At 35.6% G+C, this 21,768-nt stretch overlaps 1 protein-coding gene across 1 annotated transcript in view; it reads left to right on the top strand.

Annotated features, from left to right (window-relative positions):
• Positions 1-21,768, top strand: part of RPS6KA6 (ribosomal protein S6 kinase A6) — a 170,604-nt gene that overhangs the window by 69,635 nt on the left and 79,201 nt on the right. Inside the window, exons 3-6 of the mRNA XM_080795171.1 lie at positions 8,497-8,613; positions 18,863-18,944; positions 19,611-19,691; positions 21,211-21,290. Of these exons, the coding sequence (XP_080651297.1) occupies positions 8,497-8,613; positions 18,863-18,944; positions 19,611-19,691; positions 21,211-21,290 (360 nt within the window). The remainder of the gene's footprint in view (positions 1-8,496; positions 8,614-18,862; positions 18,945-19,610; positions 19,692-21,210; positions 21,291-21,768) is intronic.

Raw genomic sequence — 21,768 nt, 5'->3', positions numbered from 1 at the left:
CTAAGAAAAACGTATCAAAAAGAAAGAAAACATACCCAAATAAATAAATCATGAATGAGAGAGGAAAGATCACAACCAACACCACCAAAATATAAACAATTATAAGCGAATATTATGAATATTATGGAACAAATGGATAAATTCCCAGAAACAAATAAGCAACCCATGCTGAAAAACACTGAAACAGAAGAAATAGAAAATTTGAACAGACCTATACCCAGCAAAGAAATTGAATCATTAATCAAAAATCTCACAACAAAAAAAAGTCCAGGGCCAGTTGGCTTCTCAGTTTGGCTTCTGCCAAACATTTGAAGAATTAATTCCTATTCTTCTCCAGCTATTCAAAAAAATGAATTGGAAGGGTAACTTCCAAACTCTTTTTATGAGGCCAGCATTACCTTGATTCCAAAACTAGGCAAAGGTCCCACTAAAAACAGTTATAGGCCAATATCCCTGATGTACATGAATGCAAAAATTCTGAACAAGATACTCACAAATTCAATCCAACAATACATTAAAAGAATTATTCACTGATATCACATGGTATCTATTTCTGGCTGCAAGGTGGTTCAGTATTCACCAATCAATCAGTGTGATACACCACATTAATAAAAGAAACCTGTCATCCTCTCAATAGATAAAGAAAAAGCATTTGATAAAATGCAGCATCCATTGTTTATATAAAAAAAAAAACTTCAACAAAATAGGGGAATAGGTAATATACTTCAATGTCCTAAAGGCCATATGTTAAAGACACACAGTTATATCATTCTCAGTGGGAAAAAACAGCATTTCCACTATGGTCAGGAAAAACACTGGGATGTCCACTCTCACCATTGTTATTTAACATACTACTGAATGTCCTAGCCTCAGCAATCAGACAACAAAAAGAAATAAAGGTAATACAAGTCAGGAAGGAAGAAGTAAAACTTCCATTCTTTGCAGACAACATGATACATTATGTAGAAAACCTGCAAGATTCCATCAAAAGTTGTTAGAACTGATATATGAATTCATCAAAGGCACAAGATACAAAATCAAATACATTTGCATTTCTATACACCAAAAATGAAGAAGCAGAAAGAGAAATCAAGGAATTGATCCAATTTACAATTGCACCAAAAACATAAGATACCACAGAATAAGCCTAACTGAAGAGGTAAAAGAAAGTTACTTTGAAAACCATGAAACTCTGAAAGAAATTGAAGATGACACAAAGAAATGGAAAGACATTTCATGCTCATTCATTGGAAGAATAAACATTGTAAAAATATCTATACTACCCAATGCAATCTACACATTTAATGCAGTCCCTATTAAATCCCACCAGTAGGAAAGCTAGGACAAAGAATCCTGAAATTTGTACAGAACAAGAAAAGACCCCAAATAGCCAGAGGAATGTTGAAAAAGAAAACCAAAGCTGGGGGCATCACAATGCCTGACTTCAAGCTATATTACAAAGCTATAGTCATCAAAACTATATGGTACTGGGACAAAAACAAATAGATCAGTGGAACAGAACAGAAAACCCAGAAGTAGATCCACAACTACATGATCAATTAATCTTCAACAAAGCAGGAAAAACTATCCAATGGAAAAATGACAGTCTCTTCCAACAAACTGTGTTGGGAAAACTGGACAGCCACATTCAGAAGAATGAAAGTATGCCACTATTTTACACCATACACAAAAACAAATTCAAAATTTATGAAAGATGAAAGACCTAAATGTGAGACAGGATACCTTAAAAATCCTGAAGAAGAACACAGGCAGTAACCTCTTTAACATTGGCTATATCAACTTCATACTGGATATTTCTCGAGTCAAGGAAAACAAAAGTAAAAATGCACTATTGGGACATCATCAGGATAAAACGTCTGCACAGTGAAGGAAACTAAAAGGCATCCTACAGAATGGGAGAAGATATTTGCAAATGACATATCTTAAAGGGTTATTATCCAAAATCCAGAAAGAAATTATCAAACTCAACACCCAAAAAGCAAATAATCTGGTTAAGAAGTGGGCAGGAGACACGAATAGACTGTATTCCAAAGAAGATATCAGATGTCTAATAGACGCAGGAAAAGCTGCTCATCAGGGAAAGACAAATCAAAACTATGATGAGATACCACCTCACACCTGTCAGAATGGCTAAAATTAACACAGGAAACAACAAGTGCTGGTGAGAATGGAGAGAAAGCGAAACCCTCTTATACTGTTAGTGGGAATGCAAACTGCTGCAGCCACTCTGGGATATGGAGATATATATATATATATATTACATATAATTACAATATATAATATAAAATATAACTGCCATGTGACCCATGTATGTGTGTGTGTGTATATGTGTGTGTGTGTGTGTGTGTATATATATATATATATATATATATAAAATATATAACTGCCATATGACCCCGCAATTACACCATTAGGTATTTATACAAAAGATACAAAAATGCTGATTTGATGGGGCACATGTACCCCGATGTTTATAGCAGCATTATCAACAATAAGCGAATTGTGGAAAGAACCTGTTTCCTTTGACTGATTAATGAATAAAGAAGATGTTGTACATGTATACAAGAGAAGATTACTCAACTATAAAATGAAGCTTGCCATTTGCAATGATGTGGATGGTAGTAGTGTGTATTATTCTAAGCAAAAACAGAAAGATAAATACCATATGATTTCACTCATATGTGGAATTTAAGAAACAAAACAGGTGAATATAGAAGTGGAAGAAAAAAAATAGAGGGTGGCAAACCATAAGAGACTGTTAACTACAGAGAACAAACTGAGGGTTGATGGAGGCAGGTGGGCATGGGAAGGGCTAAATGGGTGATGGGTATTTAGGAGGCCACTTGTGATGAGCACTGGGTGTTATATGTAAGTGAAGAATCACTAAATTCTACTCCTGAAACCAATATTACAATATATGTGATCTAACTAGAATTCAAAGAAAAACTTGAGAAAAACATAATGCAGTATAAAAATACTGATAATGTGATAAAGGGAAAATTTCTGCAAAAGAAAAATCATCCAAACCCTTGTACTATAGATATGCAAAACTCTCTGATAAACAATCATTGTTCATCTAAATATTGATGCTTATCCAATAGAAGGTGTAGTTATGCTTTACCACAAGGGATGCAAAGATAAATAGTATAAATAATTCAATAATCTCCATCTTTATAGACATTTTGTGGTTTTCAAAATTCTCAGTTGACTCTGTCACCCTGATCTGAAATAGATAGGGTAAGTTTTATTGCCATTTTATAAGTGAGGGAACCAAAGTGTTGATCCTAGTAAATAGAATAATCCAAGCCAAGTGGGAACTAGCTTGCCACCCTTGTTTGGTTTTCAGTTGGTACAAATTGATACTATTTTCCTAACCTAAATATTCTTTAATTACTTTCCAATATGTACATTATTTGAGGTGTTTTGTTCACCCTAGTTGTGTTTTGACATTTACATTATTATTACTGTTAGCTCTCTTTCAAATATGCTGATACTTAGCTTGGTTTTCAGTGACCCTGGATTATTCACTGCATGAGAAGAGTACATCAAGCTGCTTTCCCAGATCTTTGCATGTACATTTTACCAAATTCACAACTAAGTGCTCTTGGAATTTTTGGGTAATCAAACTGGCCTGTCTACCCGGAAATATAGCAAGTATTTGAACAGATGGATTATTACATAAAACCCAAACAATTATGCTTTAAAAATTTCTCTTCTTTATTTCCATTTATTTTAATTCCAGTATAGTTAACATAGTGTTATATTAGTTTCAGGTGTACAATATAGTGATTCAACAGTCCCATGGATCACCCAGTGCTCATCATGACAAGTGCACTCTTTTTTTGCCATCATCTATTTCACCTGTCCCCCACCACCTTCCCTCTGATAACCATCGGTTTATTCTCAATAATTAGGAGTCTTGTTTCTTGGCTTTTCTCTCTCTCTCTCTCTCTCTTTTGTCCCCTTTGCTCATTTGTTCTGTTTCTTAAATTCCACATATCAGTGAAATCATATGGTATTTGTCTTTCTGTGACTGACTTATCTCACTTAATATTATACTGTCTAGGTCAATCCCTCTTAATTTTGTTTTGACCTTATTTTGTGAGTGTAAACTCTGTGGGCCTCAGTTATTTCCTCTATTTCTTCTATGCTTAGTTCCATGGTCAGAAGGTGGTCATAATAGCATTATATAGTATGATCTCCTAGTAGATTGTCTTCAGCTTCTCTTTTGCATTAACAGGTGATTTCAAATAAGTTGTCGAAAGATTAGAACAGTAGTGTATTTGGCAATTTGTTTTGTACTCTATCACTATATTTTTCTAGTGTTACAACATTTTTGGGCCACTGAATTAGAAAGATGGTAACAGACTGAAGAGGTCAGAGCATACTATTTTGGTTGTGATTGAACCTTCATAATTTTTATATTTATCAACAATTACTATGATATTCCAAAAAATACACACACTAACAATTATCCTTACCGTAGATTTGTCATATGGCATTGGAAAGAACAGCAGCTCCTATTTCAAAGTTATTAGATCTTGATTTCACAGTAGCAACTTTCCTTATAGAGATCAACTATATTCAGGTACTATGTATAAGTTTGCTAGGGCTGCCATAACTAGGTACCACAGACTAAGTAACCTAAACAACAAATTTATTTTCTCACAGTTCTGGAGGCTAGAGGTTCAAGATCAAGATGTTGGTAAAGTTGGTTTCTTCTGAGGCCTCTTTCTTTTTTTTTTTTTCTTAAAGATTTTATTTATTTATTTGACAGAGAGAGAGAGATCGCAAGTAGGCAGAGAGGCAGGCAGAGAGAGAGGGGGAAGCAGGCTCCCTGCTGAGCAGAGAGCCCAATGCAGGGCTCAATCCCAGGACCCTGGGATCATGACCTGAGCTAAAGGCAGAGGCTTAACCCACTGAGCCACCCAGGCACCCCTGAGGCCTCTTTCTTTGTAGATGGCTCTCTTCTCCCTGTGCTTTCACATGCTTTTTCTTTTGTGTGTGTCTATGTCTTAATCTCCCCTTCTTATGAGAACAGCAGTCATATTTCATAAGGGTCTATCCTAATAACCTTATTTTACCTTAATTACCTTTCTTAAGGCCCTGTCCCTGAATAGCTACATTCTGAGATACTGGGGGTTGAGACTTCAGCACATGAATTTTGAGGGGAAACAATTCAGCCTATAACATATTATATACCTTTTTGTTTCATTAAGGGATGTGATATATCTGACAAAATTTGTTATCCTCAAGTCCACATTTTATCTTTGTGTCCCCAGTGGGTAATGCAGTGCCTAATACATAGCATGTGTTCCATGAATATTGTTGTTTTTTCTGAATGAATGAATAAAGAGAAAAGACAGTATATATGGGAAGATTATGTAATATATCACAACTTTATTATACCAGGATAGAGAAAATTTTTTTGAAGATGATTCACCTAAGGAGAAAACAAATGGATTACTGTCTCATTTCAGGCTAGAATGCTGCCAGTCTAAAGCTTTTGGAATGGTGCAGAATCAAAAGAAAGTGAAGTAGAGGAAGAGGGGAGGGCTGCAGATGACACAAAAATAATGTTTTAATAATAAACACCCATAAAATCAAACAGTATTATGGTAAGCCTTAGGAATGCAGAGATGAATGTGATGATACCTGAATTCAGGAAGCTCACAATCTAGTGGGGGAGAAAGACAAGGTAATGGGTTATTAGGACACAGTGTAACAATATTTTATGGTGGATATTCACTGGGGAAAGTAGTCTTTTCTAATCTAGAAGCATTTTTGTGTTGGAAACTTTTTATGGTAATGCTGCCAAAATTGAAAGACATATTATATTTTTAAAGGATGGGCATCTGTGGATTTTAATTAAGAGAAGAAGAGGCATTGGGCAGACCCTTCATTTGGAAGACATTCTTAGGTTTGGTGAAAGTAGCTAGAGTATAGTTGTTTCCTTGGTGACAGTAACTAGAATAGAAGATGGTTGTTTCCTAGCTCTGAACATTTCTAAAAACCTAATGTCGTCATGACCAATGTTTATAATGATGATCTTAAATGGCAGAAACTAAAGTACTTAAAATAAAAATGCTGTGCTATGTTCAGCATAGAATCACAGACTTGTGGGAACCTTAAAGATCCATCTAGGGGCGCCTGGGTGGCTCAGTGGGTTAAAACCTCAGCCTTCAGCTCAGCTCATGATCCCAGGGTCCTGGGATCGAGCCCAGCATTGGACTTTCTGCTCAGCAGGGAACCTGCTTCCTCCTCTCTCTCTGCCTGCTTCTCTGCCTACTTGTGATCTCTCTCTGTCAAATAAATACATAAAATCTTAAAAAAAAAATCCATCTAATATAACCTGGTTGTCATGTGAGAACAATGAAGGAGAATAGTTTGTTATTTGGGCTAAGGCTGCTTATCTTAGCGCATGGCAGAACCAGGAACAACATTAAGTCTACTGACCTGTCTACCAGTGTTCTTTCAGGTGGGGAAAAATTCCAAGATGTGTTTTTATTATATACTCTGAAGACCAGTGGTACATTCACAGCATGTGGTGAAAACCCAGTTAACCATCATATTAAGAGTATACAGTCTGCTGTTGCTTTTGGTATACATATACTCTATTGCAAAGGTGCATACAGATACGCTGTACTTTCATCCCACCATCATAGCTGCAAAGCATATGTATTTCTATTAAAAAAAGTTTTTTACTTTTTGGGGGAAACTCACTCTCATAGCTACTTAGGAGTCTGCTGAAATACTATTTTAAAATATTTTATTTATTTATTTGACAGAGAGAGATCACAAGTAGGCAGAGAGGCAGGCGGGGTGGGGGCGGGAAGCAGGCTCCCTGCTGAGCAGAGAGCCTGATGCAGGGCTCGATACCAGGACCCTGGGATCATGACTTGAGCCAAAAGCAGAGGCTTAACCCACTAAGCCACCCAGGTGCCCCTGAAATATTATTTTAATGTATAACGAACATCCATGGATATGCTTTAAGAGCTGATTCTTCATTTCTGGCTGATTAGTGGTTATGGATACCTGAAGCTAAAATTACTTTGCCTACCCTCATGAAAGAGTGAATGTTTGAGTACTTGTGTAACATGGAAGTTATTTTAGCTGCCATGAAGTCTAGTTTACTTGGGATGGGGCTCATGCCCACTTTGGCCATAGTCACTACTTATTAATCAGTCAATTAGCGTATGAATTGATTGAGAATATGCTTGCCGTCCAGACCAGAATTAATATGGTGTTCTGGAAAGCTACCAGGACTTCTAGACATTGTGATTAACTGGTCATGTGAACTTAAACTCTGTGGGCCTCAGTTATTTCCTCTATGCAGTAAGAATGTTAGATACTATATCCCAGCTCTTGTTATTTTGTGATATGTAATACATTTGAGGTTTTTTTATCCTAGCTACTGTGCTTCTCTAGGGACTAGAATTACACATCACTTGAGTATAATCTTCACAGCTGAGTAGAGTCCTACATCAAAAAGCAGAAACTCTCCCGGGGTGGCTTCTTTTCTGCCTGACCCAGGTGGTAGGAAATCTGGCATATAATTTGTATACAAAGTTTCAATAAAAATAGGGTCATAGCCTGAAAACATTTGTTTGGGCTTTGCAGATTTTGTTTGCCTATACCCAGTTTTTCTTTTCAACGATGTAATCAATAAGACATTTAAACATTTATATATCATTAACTACCTAAAAGTTTACTGAAATTCCATTTCAAAGAACTTTTGAAGCTTGCGTGTTTCGCCATGGCCTATAATTTACAAGGTTTTATTCGTCTCTTGACTTTCTCTGCAGCCACCTCATAATTCATACTCCAGGGAGGGTCTTTTGTTTTAAGGAGGCGCCACACCAAGCGTGGGTCTTAAACTCATGACCCTAAGACGAATCACATGCTCTACGAACATTAAGAACTGCATGCCCTTGGGGTGCCTGGGTGGCTCAGTGGGTTAAGCCTCTGCCTTCAGCTCAGGTCATGATCTCAGGGTCCTGGGATCGAGCCCCACATTGGGCTCTCTGCTCGGTGGGGAGCCTGCTTCCCCCTCCCCCTCTGCCTGCCTCTCTGCCTACTTGTGATCTCTCTCTGTCAAATAAATAAATAAAAATCTTAAAAAAAAAAAAAAAGAACTGCATGCCCAAGTGACTGGGCCAGTCAAGCACCCCTCCAGGGAGGGTCTTACAACTGTTGTTGATGTTTGTTTTCTGTCACTACCTAGTTGGACAGGAAACCTGAAGCATAGATTTTATTTGCTTCTATTTATATGCACTTATATAATAGGGGTGGGTGATGGTGTATCTCTATGTGTTAGAAAATAGGGAAGTGAATTTACCAGTAGCCCATAAAACTCTGTGTTAAGGTGAAAGGGTTGGATGGTCAGTTAATTTCTGGTGTGATTTTGGTTCTAAATAGGGCTAATCATTAGATGTTGCAACTGGATTTGAGTGTTGTGTGGATTTCTTTTTACAGGATGAAGGAGTTGTTAAAGAAATCCCTATCACTCATCATGTTAAGGAAGGTTATGAGAAGGCAGATCCTGCGCAGTTTGAGTTGCTCAAGGTTCTTGGCCAGGGATCCTTTGGAAAGGTAATAAATGGTTTATTCCACATTTTTTTTCTCTTCTAAACATTTAACCAAAAAATGTACACATAGACAGAAATTTGGAAAATATGCCATTTCTGAATTTGTCAAAGATACACACAGAGGTAACTCTCTAACTTTACTCCTTTTATTTCTGTTGTGCTTTAGTCACATGTCTTTATACTTGTCTGTAATAACCAGAGTTTGCCAGCCCTGTGGGCTTACTCATTTCTTCCGGACAAAATACAGCATGCTATTTATTAGCTGCCTAAGTCAGCGTAGTTTGATTTAAAAAAAAAAAAAAAGGCTTCCTTATTTCTCTGTTCATATGCTGGCATGATCACAGCTTGCTTTTTCCTAGTGATTTTATCTCTATCCCTTAGCTCTATCACAAAAGTCAGAATGTATGTACCGACTCACATATGAGTGCGTGCATTCACCTATCCTTGCTTAAAGCAGTGTGTATATACATTATAGCAGGGGCAGGTACTGGGTGACATATGGATGACGTGAAGCTCCTGCCTTCAAGGAGCTTAAATTTCAAGGGAGAGAGCAAAATTGAGAAAGATTAACCCTGAAATCATTATTAAAACTGTTTATTAAGTGCTTACTGGCATATGATTCTCAGAGGTATGTAGGTCTAGCTCTTGACTTTTGTACAGCTAGCATCTAAGACACGAAAGTTGTAGCACACACACAATCATGAACAGCCCTTAAGAAAACAACAAAAACTTGAGGGGAGAGAGATAAGGGGAAACTGTTCATTTGAGGGTGGCTGAGGTTTAGTTTCAAAAGGGAAAAGTAGGGCAACTGAACAGTGATTATTATGATCTGAATCATTTTAAAAGAAAGATGTTTATTGAACACCCAGTATGTGTACTGCATTTGTAAAAGCAGTATTAGTGAATATAAAATTGACATTAATTGTCTTAAGGTAACGTGATATCTATGTGGTGCAGAATGTAACATATGAAATAGAAATGTTTTCAGGACACAAAAAAGACAAAGGAGGGTAGATTATGGTTTGACAGTAAATTGATATGGAAGATATTTGAAGACTAGGAGATAAGACCTGAATACTTGTACTGGGGAGAGTAAAAGTAGAAGGAGCTTTTAACAGGTTGTGCATGTGGGGTCTGTTTATAGAACTGACCTGTAGAGTAGACATGTACATTCTTCATACCTATATATTTTGTCAATTTCTAAAAGTACAATATTCTCTTAATTATTTTACATTGTATTTTTATGATGTTAATTTTAGAGGAACAGAGATGAAGTTCTTTTATATCCCAAATGTGTAAATGCTTAAATATCAACTTTAAAATTTTACCAGGCAAATATTTCAAGCCATTGAAAGTCATTGTTTTTTTTTTCATTTGATGTGTATATTCATATGTATATCTATTTATATCCAGCTTTCTCCAGAAAAGATTTAAGTTTTTGAAAGATGAATACCAAGTAAAATAAGATTGAAAATAAGTGAAGATGATTGCAGCAGGAAAGATTAGATGAAGCCAGTGATATAATCTTGTCATTTACAAGTGCATGACATAAAAGCCTGTAAGTCTTCTAGAAGTGGGACTAAAATGAAGACTTAAAATTTCTGGCAGCTATTATAAAGAAGTTGATACTTTTCTTTTTTTTTTTAAGATTTTATTTATTTAGGGGCGCCTGGGAGGCTCAGTGGGTTAATCCTCTGCCTTTGGCTCGGGTCATGGTCCCAGGATCCTGGGATCGGGCCCTGCGTTGGGCTCTCTGCTCAGCGGGGAGCCTGCTTCCCCCTCTCTCTCTGTCTGCCTCTCTGCCTACTTGTGATCTCTGTCAAATAAATAAATAAAATCTTTAAAAAAATGATTTTATTTATTTATTTGACAGAGAGAGATCACAAGTAGGCAGAGAGGCAGGCAGATAAAGAGGAGGAAGCAGGCTTCCCACTGAGCAGAGAGCCCAATGGGGGGCTTGATCCCAGGACCCTGGGATCATGACCCGAGCCAAAGGCGGAAGCTTTAACTCACTGAGCCACCCAGGCGCCCCGAAGTTGATACTTTTAATTGCATGATTATTACAGTATCTTTAAAGTTGTAAACAGATCTAACAGACCAGAAAATTTTTTTCTTGTGGGGTTTCATAAAGAGAATACAGTGTAACGTAATGTAATGTCTTCAGTAACATCTTCACATTAAATATAGCAACATGTGAACAAGTTGTCAGTGTAGTCCTTAAATTCAGGAAATACTCAGCTTTGTGCAGGAACTTCAGTTTAACAGGGATATAGAAGCCTTTTTAAAATCTGTAATACTTAAATAAAAATTGATGATCTTCGTGCAGTTCATCAACCAAAGAAATATTAAGGTGGTGGCTCATTTTTTTTCCCCTAGGATGTGAACCTACCTGCTTGTCAGTATTACATCATTTGCATGGGCATTGGATGGATATGACTTGTTATATGCTGAACCTATGCAGGGATTTGGCTAAGGCTGCAAATCAGAGAAGTGTAGGAGAAATTCCAAGATACTTTGGGATGCAGCCTTATTTAGTTGTCTGCAAAAGTTCCATTGTTAAAATACAATAAATGGAATTTTGGCCTATATAAAGCCTTGCAATTACATATCTTTATAGCATATTTAATGGTGGAAAAATACTACTAGAATATTTTAAAATTGTATTTTAAAGAAGTTTGCATTATCATCATGAAATAAGCATGTAAAATTCTGAATACACCCAGTATAATGCTATTAATGATCATTAATGAATGAATTGAAATGTAGTATACCAAAGAACTTACTTTTTTAATATATTATTTCTTTTTTTATTAATATTTTTATTTTTTATAAACATATAATGTATTATTAGCCCCAGGGCTACAGGTCTGTGAATTGCCAGGTTTACACACTTCACAGCACTCACTATAGCACATACCATCCCCAATGTCCATAAATATATTATTTCTTTATTTCTTTATGAGAGAGACCCAGTGAGAGAGGGAACACAAGCAGGGAGAGTGGGAGAGGGAGAAGCAGACTTCCCGGCACCAACCAGTGAGCCCGATGTGGGGTTCGATCCCAGCACCCTGGGATCATGACCTGAGCCAAAGGCAGATGCTTAACAGCTGAGCCACCCAGGTGCTCCCGAACAGCTTACATTAATTATTTTAAAACACAATCAAATAAGAGAAATGAAAACACATCTGAAATTGTCAGACTAACTTTCCTTCTATTTCTCATGCCAAGTAATATTTATACAAACATACCTTTTAACATTCAGGATTATATATATATATATTTTTTACTGATGTGATAATGCAGTATGGGATTTAAAATGAATTTTTTAAAATATTTATTTATTTGAGAGAGAGCGCATGCACACACATGCAAGTCGGGGGAAGGACAGAGGGAGAGAATTTCAGACTTTCTACTGAGTGCACCACCCATGAGATCATGACCTGAGCTGAAATCAGGAGTCAGATGCTCAACTTCTTTAGCCACCCAGCTGCCCCTAAAAATGAATTTTTGAAAATATTAAACCCTTGCCCTCTTGAGTAATTTTCAAGAGATAGTTTAAAAAATATGTTTACATCTTAAAATTTCTTACAATTTTTTTTCTCTTTAATCAGTGTTAAAGCTGTGTGATCTTTAAGTTCACATGTACAAATATTACTGAGTACTTCTTAGTGGAAAATATAAAATTCCATATGACCAAAAGAGGTATATTGGAGTAACTCACTCACTCATTTCTTTTCTGAACTGTTTCCAAGAACTGGATTAGTGAGACTGAAAAGAAACCTCTGATCAGGATAGGTACGTTTTTTGATACAGTAGTTTGAAGCCATGCAACTTCTTCTGTAGTTGATCATGAGAAGAGAGCAGAGTGAGGGTATATTATCTTATGCTAATTCAGTCCATCTAAGATCTGAAAAGAACAAATCAGGTGATGAACAAATAAACAGTTCTTTCTCTAGACTATAAATAATGGTTTCCATTAGATGCCATATTAGGATACTAGTAGTGAGTGTTAGAAGAGCTAGGGAAAAAGTGACTGCTTTGTGCAAGCAAGCGTCTTCCAGAATGTCTGGACCATTTTTTTTTTTTCTTTCTCGATTCTTCTTTTTGCCCACTATATTTCATTCTATTCAAGCCTACCAAGGGCTGTGTTTCAGAACAGTAGTTCTCAATGTGTGGTCTGTCTGCTCCTGAGAATCCATAAGACACTTCAGGGAGTCATCAAGGTCAAAACTATTTTATAGTAGTACTAAGATACTATTTGTAAAACTTCTGGCGCCTTGGCACAACCAAAGCAGTGATTACAAATTATGTCAGTAGTCGTTGTATTCACTACTGTGCAGTTTTAAAAAAATGCAAGTTTTTCTTCAAAATGTCCTTGATCTTTGGTTAGGTTTGTTCCCAGGTATCTTATGGTTCTTGGTGCTATAGTAAATGGAATGGATTCTCTAATTTCCCTTTCTATATTTTCATTGTTAGTGTATAAGAAAGCAACTGATTTCAGTTCATTGATTTTGCATCCTGCCATGTTACTGAATTGCTCTATGAGTTCTAGTAATTTGGGGGAGGAGTCTTTTGGGTTTTCCATATAAAGTATCATGTCCTCTATGAAGAGAGAGAGTGACTTTTTTGCCAATTTGAATACCTTTTATTTCTTTTTGTTGTCTGATAGCTGTTGCTAGGACTTCTAGTACTATGTTGAATAGCAGTGGTGATAGTGGACAGCCCTACTATGTTCCATGACCTTAGGGGAAAAGCAAAAAATTAGCTTTGGAAAATTTTTGACGCTGAATTTGACATCTTAGTACTCAAAAAACTTTTCTGATGAGATCACTACTGTTCAGCATTTGGAAGATTTGCACAACTCAGTGAGGCAGTATTTTTGAGATGACTAACACATGATATTATCAAATTAGATAGTACAAAATCCATTCAAAGTGTAAGGTAGACCAGTAGACTATTATGTAACAGAATATGGACAGTTAATTGATAAGGTGTCAAATTCTGTATTGAAACTAACCTATACACAAACACACACACACAAACACACACACATATCTGTGTGTGTGTGTGTATATATATATATACACACACATGTAATATTCCATTGTGTATATATATGTGTGTTTATGTGTGTGTGTGTGTGTGTGTGTGTGTACCGAATTTTTTTTTTTTTTTTTGCATCTAGGATTAGGGTTTTGGTTTAGGGCCAAAGTAAGGGTTAGGTTTAGGGCCAGGGTGAAGTTATGTGCCTATTATCCTGCAGTTCAAAGACCTCTCCAGAGAGATAAGTTTAGGGTTAATGTTAGGGTACAGTTAGGGTTAGGGGTTAGGGTTAGTGTTTGGGTTAGGATTAGGTCTTCACTTAGAATAACACTCTCTGCCTTGATCCATGTCTTTGCAAATGGCAAGGTTTCATTTTTTATGACTGAGTAATATCCTATTGTATGTATGTACCAAATCTTCTATTTTCTCAGATCAAGGATTAGGGTTCAGTTTAGGACTAGTGTAAGGGGTAGGGTTAGTGTTAGGGCTAGGGTGAGGAGATGTGCCTCTCATCCTGCAATTCAGAGACCTCTCCAAGTGATCCATTTAGGATTAGAGTTAGGGTTGGGAGTTAGTGGTTACCAGTTAGGAGTTAGGGAAAGGATTTGGGTTAGAGTTAGGTTTAGAGCTAGTGTTAGGGTTAGGATGAGGCTATGTCCCTCCTATCCTGCAGTTCAGAAACCTCTCCAGAGTTTACATTTAGGTTTATAATCAGATTAGAGGTAGAGTTTAGTAGTTATTGGTAAGTGTTGGGTTATGTATAGGGACACTGTTAAGGTTAGGGTGAGGGTTAGGGTTTGTGTTTGGCATCCTGTAGTTCAGAGACCTCTCCAGAGAATAACATTAAACTTATTTTGGGGTGAGAATAAACATGGCCACCATCCACAGAGCTGAGGTCATGAGGGGACTTGTTGTTCCAAGTACTCTTTAAGTGGAAATTCAATTGGTCATTCTGTTTTTGTTGCTTTTGGGTCCTTTTACCTCAAGTTTTTATTTAAATTCCTGTCAGTTAACATACAGTGTGATATCACTTTCTGGTGTAGAATTTACTGATTCAGACTTATATACAACACCCTGTGCTCCACACAACAAATGCCCTTCTTAATCCCCATCACCTTTTTAACCCATTCCCCTGCCCACCTCCCCTCTTGTAATCAGCACTTTTGTCTCTGTTACTTTAGAGTCTGTTTCTTGGTTTTTCTTTCCTTTATTCTCTCTATGTCTATTTGTTTTGTTTCTTAAATGCTACTTATGAGTGAAGTCATATGGTATTTTTATTTCTCTGATTTATTTTGCTTAGCATAATACTCTCTAGCTCTAGCCACGTCATTCCAAATGGCCAGATTTCATTTGGTTTTATGGCTGAGTAATAATCCCTTGTATGTATATACCACCTCTTCTTTATCCATTCTTCAGTTGATGGACATTTGGGCTCTTTCCATAATTTGGCTGTTGTTGATAGTGCTACTATAAATATTGGGGTGCATGTATCAATTCAAATCAGTACTTTTGTATCCTTTAGGTAAATGCCTATTAGTGTAATTGCTGGATCATTCTATTTTTAATTTTTACTGGTGGTTCTATTTTTTAGTTTTTGGTGAACCTCCATACTCTTTTTTCAGAGTGGGTGTACCAGTTTGCATTCCCACCAACAGTTTAAGAGGGTTCCCCTTTCTCCAAATCCTTGCCAACACCTGTTGTTTCCTGTGTTGTTAATTTTAGCCATTCTGACTGGTGTGAGGTGGGATCTCATCATAGTTTTGATTTGTATTTCCCTGATGATGAGTGATATTGAGCATTTTTTCATATGTTTGTTGGCCATCTGGATGTGTTCTTTGGAAAAATGTTTATCCATGTTTTCTGCCCATTTCTTAACTGGATTATTTCTTTTTTGGGTGTTGATTTTTATAAGTTTGTTATATACTTTGGATACAATCCCTTGCAAATGTCTTCTCCATGTCATAGGTTACCTTTTAGTTTTGTTGATTGTTCCCTTCACTACGTAGAAGCTTTTTATTTTGGTGAAGTCTCAACAGTTTATTTTTGCTTTTGTTTCCCTTGCCTCAGGAGTCATATCTAGTAAGAAGTTGCTATGGCTGGGGCACCTGGGTGGCTCAGTGGGTTAAGCCTCTGCCTTCGGCTCAGGTCATGGTTTCAGGGTCCTGGGATCGAGCCCCACATCGGGCTCTCTGCTCAGCAGGGAGCCTGCTTCCCTCTCTCTCTCTGCCTGTCTCTCTGCCTACTTGTGATCTCTGTCTGTCAAATAAAAAAAATAAAATCTTAAAAAAAAAAAAAAGAAGTTGCTATGGTTGTCAAAGAGGTTACTGCCCTTCTCTAGGATTTTGATGGTTTCCTGTCTCATATTTAAGTCTTTCATCCGTTTTGAATTTATTTTTGTGTGTGGTGTAAGATAAGGGCCCAGTTTCATTCTTTTGCATGCTACTCTCCAATTTTCCTAATACCATTTTTTGAAGACACTGTCTTTTTTCCATTGGATATTCCTTCCTGATTCATGGGAGATTAATTGGTCATAGAGTTGTTGGTTCATTTCTGGATTTTCTGTTCTGTTCTGTTGATCTGTGTGTCTGTTTTTGTCCCAGTACCATACAGTCTTGATCACTACAGCTTTGTAATGTAACTTGACAACGATCGGATGACAACGATCGGATTTGTGATGCCTCCAGCTTTGCTTTCCTTTTTCAAGATTGCTTTGCCTATTCAGGGTCTTTTGTAGTTCCATACAAATTTTAGGCCTATTTGTTCTAACTTTGTGAAAAATGTTGGTGATATTTTGATAAAGATCACATTAGATGTGTAGATTGCTTTGGGTAATACAGAACATTTTAAAAATATTTCTTCTTACAGTCCGTGAGCATGAAATGCTTTTCCCTTTTATTGTGTCCTCTTCAATTTTTTTCATCAGTGTTTCCTACTTTTCAGAGTAGAGATCTTTACCTCTTTTGTTAAGTTTATTCCTAGGTATCTTATGGGTTTTGGTGCAATTGTAAAGGGGGTTGATTCCTTGATTTCTCTTTCTGCTTCATCGTTATTGGTGTGTAGATATGCAATTGTTTTCCATATGTTGATTTTGTATCCTATGACTCTACTGAACTTGTTTATCTAGCAGTTTTTTGGTGGAGCTTTTGGATTTTCTATATAGAGTATCAAGTCATCTGCAAATAGTGAAAGTTGATTTTTTTTGCTGATTTGGATGCCTTTTTATTTCTTTGTGTTGTCTGATTGTTGTGGCCAGGACTTCCAATACTAAATTAAATAACAGTGGTGAGAGTGGACAACCCTGTCTTCTTCCTGGCTGTAGAGGAAAGTTCTCAGATTTTTCCCCATTAAGGATAATATTACCTATTGGTTTTTCATATATGGCCTTTATGATTTTGAGGTATGTTCCTTCTAATCCTACTTTGTTGGGGGTTTTATCATGAATGGATATTGTACTTTGTCAAATGCTTTTTTCACATCTCTTGAAATGAGCATGTTGTTTTTATTTATTTTTTTTGTTTGTTTTTAACCTTTTTTAAATTAATCATTGTTAAGTAATCTCTGCATACAATGTGGGGCTTAAATTTACCACCGTAAAATCAAGAGTCACATGTTCTACCAACTGAGCAAGACAGGCACCCCTGATTTTTTTAACCTGTTGTGGATTCGTTTTACTAGCATTTTAGTGAGAATTTTTACATCTGTATTTATCTGTGATATTGGCCTGTATGCTTTTTAGTGATGTCTTTATCTGGTTTTGGTATCAGGGTAATGTGGGCCTCATAGAATGAATTTGGAAGTTTTCCTTCCTTTTCTATTTTTTGGAATAGTTTGAGAAGCATATGTATTAACTTGTCTTTAAATATTTATTAGAATTTGCCTATGAAGCCATCTGGTCCTGGACTTCGGGTTGCTGGGATTTTTTTGATTACTGATTCAATTTCATTGTTGGTAATCGAGCTGTTCAAATTTTCTATTTCTTCTTGATTCAGTTTTTGTTGTTGTTGTTGTTATTGTTGTTCTAGGAATTTATCCCTTTCTTCCAGATTGTCTAATTTGTTTGCATAGTTTACCATAATAATCTGTTACAATTGTTTATATTTCTGTGGTAGTGGTTGTTATTTCTCCTCTATCATTTGTGATTTTTTTTTTAATTTGGGTCCTTTTTCTTCTCTTTTTGATAAGTCTGACTAGAGGTTTATCAATTTTAATAATTTTTTCAAGGAAGAAGCTACTGGTTTCATTGATCTGTTGTATTGTTTTGTTGTTGTTGTTGTTTAAGTTCTATATCTTTTATTTCAAAGTAGTGAGCAGCTTTTACTAACTTTTAAGAATGAAACATCCTAGGGCACTTGGGTGGCTCAGTGGGTTAAAGCCTCTGCCTTCAGCTCTGGTCATGATCTCAGGGTCCTGGGATCGAGCCCCACATCGGGCTCTCTGCTCAGTGGGGAGCCTGCTTCCCTTCCTCTCTCTCTGTGGGTCTCTCTGCCTATTTGTGATCTCTGTCTGTCAAATAAATAGATAAAATCTTAAAAAAAAGAATGAAACATCCCTTTACTAATAAAAATCTCCTATAAAATTTTAATCCATTCGTATTTATTTTCATGACTGAGGCTTTTTAAAAACTGTTTTTAATGAGTCATAATCTTAGTTTGAAAATATGAGGTAATATTTCTCAAGTTTGCTCAATAATCTTAAAGAGTTTAATTTGTTTATTGTGATAATTTGCCATCTTGATTCTTCAACCTGGCAGACAGACATAATTGCCTCTGATTTCTTATTAGAACATAAAATACCTGGTAACTTCTAAAATGGGCCAATAAGGAAGTAGAAATGAAGGTATAAAATTAACAGTCATTATATTTCTTTGGTCTTTAAAGGTAACAAAAAGGTGCTTGGGTCTTAAAAGTAGTTCCCTTAGATCAAATTGCCTTTCATTATGTTGCTTATCTCATACAACACAAACTTCTTAAAGTCGTGACCATGTCATCTATTTTAAAAATTTTCTTTCCTACAGTAGTATGTATGATAGTCTGATTTAGTAAATGAATGAAAATGAGCAAACATTAACCAAGAGTATAATTTATAAAAGAAAGGTATATATTTATAAAATTAGAGAAAATGCATGGACTTATATGTGTGTGTGCTAATGTGTATGGCAAGAATGTCTTCAAATATGAATTTTACCTTAAAAAAAAAAATTCTTCTGTTAGGTTTTTCTTGTTCGAAAGAAGACCGGTCCTGATGCTGGGCAGCTCTATGCAATGAAGGTGTTAAAAAAAGCTTCTTTAAAAGGTAGAAAATTCCAAAGCTTATTAAAATAAAATTTGATAAAGCTCATTTTAAGAAATGTGCTTTGTATTGCTTGTATAAGTAGACTTAGTTTCCTTTAAACATTAGTAAGTGTTACAGTGTTCTAGCCTGCAAGTGATATTTCTATGTTTGATATTGGCATATGCTCTAATTTAGTGAGACTGTACCCTGGCAAAAATTTAGTTGTATAAAACGTGACACATTTTATTTAACATAAAGTGAACTTATTTTAGTAAGCTATATTCTTTTATTTTAAGATTCTTATTTTTTGCTGTTCCATCTGTGTTGGTTTTGCATATTGAAAAAGCACAAGCACCTGGGTATGCTTACATACACCATCTGCTAGGCTGTCATAGAAATAACACTGTGCTCAGTTTTAATCAGTAAACTCATTTGAACAATTGGAGACCAATACATAATAAACACATATTAGCCAAATATCTATTTATGTCACTTCAGTCCATCTAGATCTAAACAATTTGTTGGCTTTCTGAGAATATGGTAATTACTGCCTTGGAATATATAGATTGCATATTTAAACACTTACAATGTTATATTTTCACATTTTTGTGGGGTGAATTATTGATGGGATCTCTACTGAAACATTTTATAGAAGAGTAATATATTCTACCCTTCTATGATTTTTAGTCCGAGACAGAGTTCGGACAAAGATGGAAAGGGATATACTGGTGGAAGTAAATCATCCATTTATTGTCAAATTACACTATGGTATGTAATTTTTAAAAAATTTATAGAATTAGAGAATTAAGATTTCCTTTCAAACAATAATATGACAGAGAATAAATACTTCAGAATGATTTAATATACTCAATTATATAAAAATATTTATCTGAAATAAGAATAAGAATCAATATCCAATTTTGAATTGTGTTTTCTGTACCTATTGGTTAATTTGTCTAAGGTATTAAGATAGTATCTTCTGGTTACTTGTCCGGTAGTATTTCTTGACTCTGCTAGTCTGTACCTTTAATGATCTTAGGCTATAAACTGTGATAATTTATTCAAAGCATCTGATATTTGGATATGTTCCTCTTACATATTCATAATGAGCATATTAATTTATTTCATAGCTGTTGAAGAGGACCATGTGGTTATATTAGTCCATTTGATTTATTCTTTCTTATATTTGGGGGAAGAGGAATACCAATAAGAAGCAGTAAATGTAATGGAAAGAGCATGCGTTTGGAGTCAGTTCAGAGTTTGAATCATGGTTCCACTGATAATTTAATACATGCATGAGATTGTGAAGTGTGGCCTTCCTGGAGAATTCAAAGGTATACACATGATTAAATCACTAATCTATTCTATGATGTCACTTTAAGTTTTCAAGATTTAAAAAAGTAGCAGCTATTGACTTTATTCTTAAGAAATTTTGAAAAATAATGCATTAAAGTATGTACTAGATTATTTGTATAAAAAATCTTCAAAAAATGTCCACCCATTATACTTTCATGTATAATGGGTGGACATTATATACATCATGTATAATGTCCATCCATTATACATTTCACTACCCAAAATGAAAGGTAGTAGTATCTAATGTCCCACTTCCTTGAATCACCAGGATGGCATTACATTGATCAGTAAATACCAATTGTGTGCAAAATACTCCATTGAATGCAGTGGGCTCTAGAGGTGAAACAGTCTCTGACTCAAAAAAACTTCTCATCTATTGGAACACAGACATGTAAACAAATTAATTGTACAAATCAAAATGGAGTGAGTGCCATAAGAGAGACATAAATAAAAAACAATGAGATCTTAAAAGTAGTAGCAAGTAATTCTTACATAGAAGAAGGTCAGGATGCTATGAAATGTGAAAAGAGAGAAATCCTTTAATAGAGGAAAGCTTGATGGAGGAGGTGGCATTTTTGTTGAGCTTGAAAGAATTAGTAGATTTTCAGTAGGTAGGGAGGTGGAGTTCTGGCAGTTAGCAGTAGAGCATGATGCTCCATAAATCAGGACGATGGTGGTGGTAGAAGTTTCTGAGGAACCACATGGAAAGTCGATTATGTTCTAGGAAGGGATTTACAGCTATTTCAACACTAAATTCAATTTTGAGATAATATTATCCAATAACATTGGACCATATGAATAAATGATTAATTCCTTTATAATATTTATTGATAAAACTCTGAACATATATATTAATTAAAAGTTATACTAAGGTTGTTAAGCCTTTAAGATTCTGTTAATGTTCTGTTACTACATCCTAATTTGTAATTAGCCTTTCAGACTGAAGGGAAGCTGTATTTAATACTGGATTTTCTCAGGGGAGGAGATGTCTTCACAAGATTATCCAAAGAGGTGGGTATCTGTTTGTAAATTTTTACCATATTTTTATTGGAAAAAAAACTAAGAAAAATCATTTGTGTTCTGCCAATTAATTTTTTCTATAGAAATTTTAAATAATTATTGTTTGTTTCACTGCATACTCTTTAGTTGATGTGGCAGTTAATGGCATTTTCTGTCTGCCTATCATTTAGACCATCTTAGTGTGCTACTCATTATTCCTTTAGGCACAAGATCAGCGTAAATAACTGGATCAAGTAGATGGAGCAAGCCTAGGATTTTGGCTACTCAAGCTACCAGAATTCTTCTGGGAGCAGTGTTTAATGTATTCTAAAACAGCTTTATGAAGGTATTGACATGCAGTGAATTGCACATTTTAGAGTACATACTTCGATAAAATTTGGCATTTGTATATACCTGTGAAACTGTCATCACAATCAAGATAGTAAGTTTATCCATCACCCCCAACCATTTCCTGTGCACCTTTGTAATG

The sequence above is a fragment of the Martes martes genome, assembly GCF_963455335.1.
Source record: "Martes martes genome assembly, chromosome: X".
NCBI classification, from domain to species: domain Eukaryota; kingdom Metazoa; phylum Chordata; class Mammalia; order Carnivora; family Mustelidae; genus Martes; species Martes martes.
Note: the sequence above shows the minus strand (reverse complement) of the source record. Positions and strands in the feature narration are given on the sequence as shown.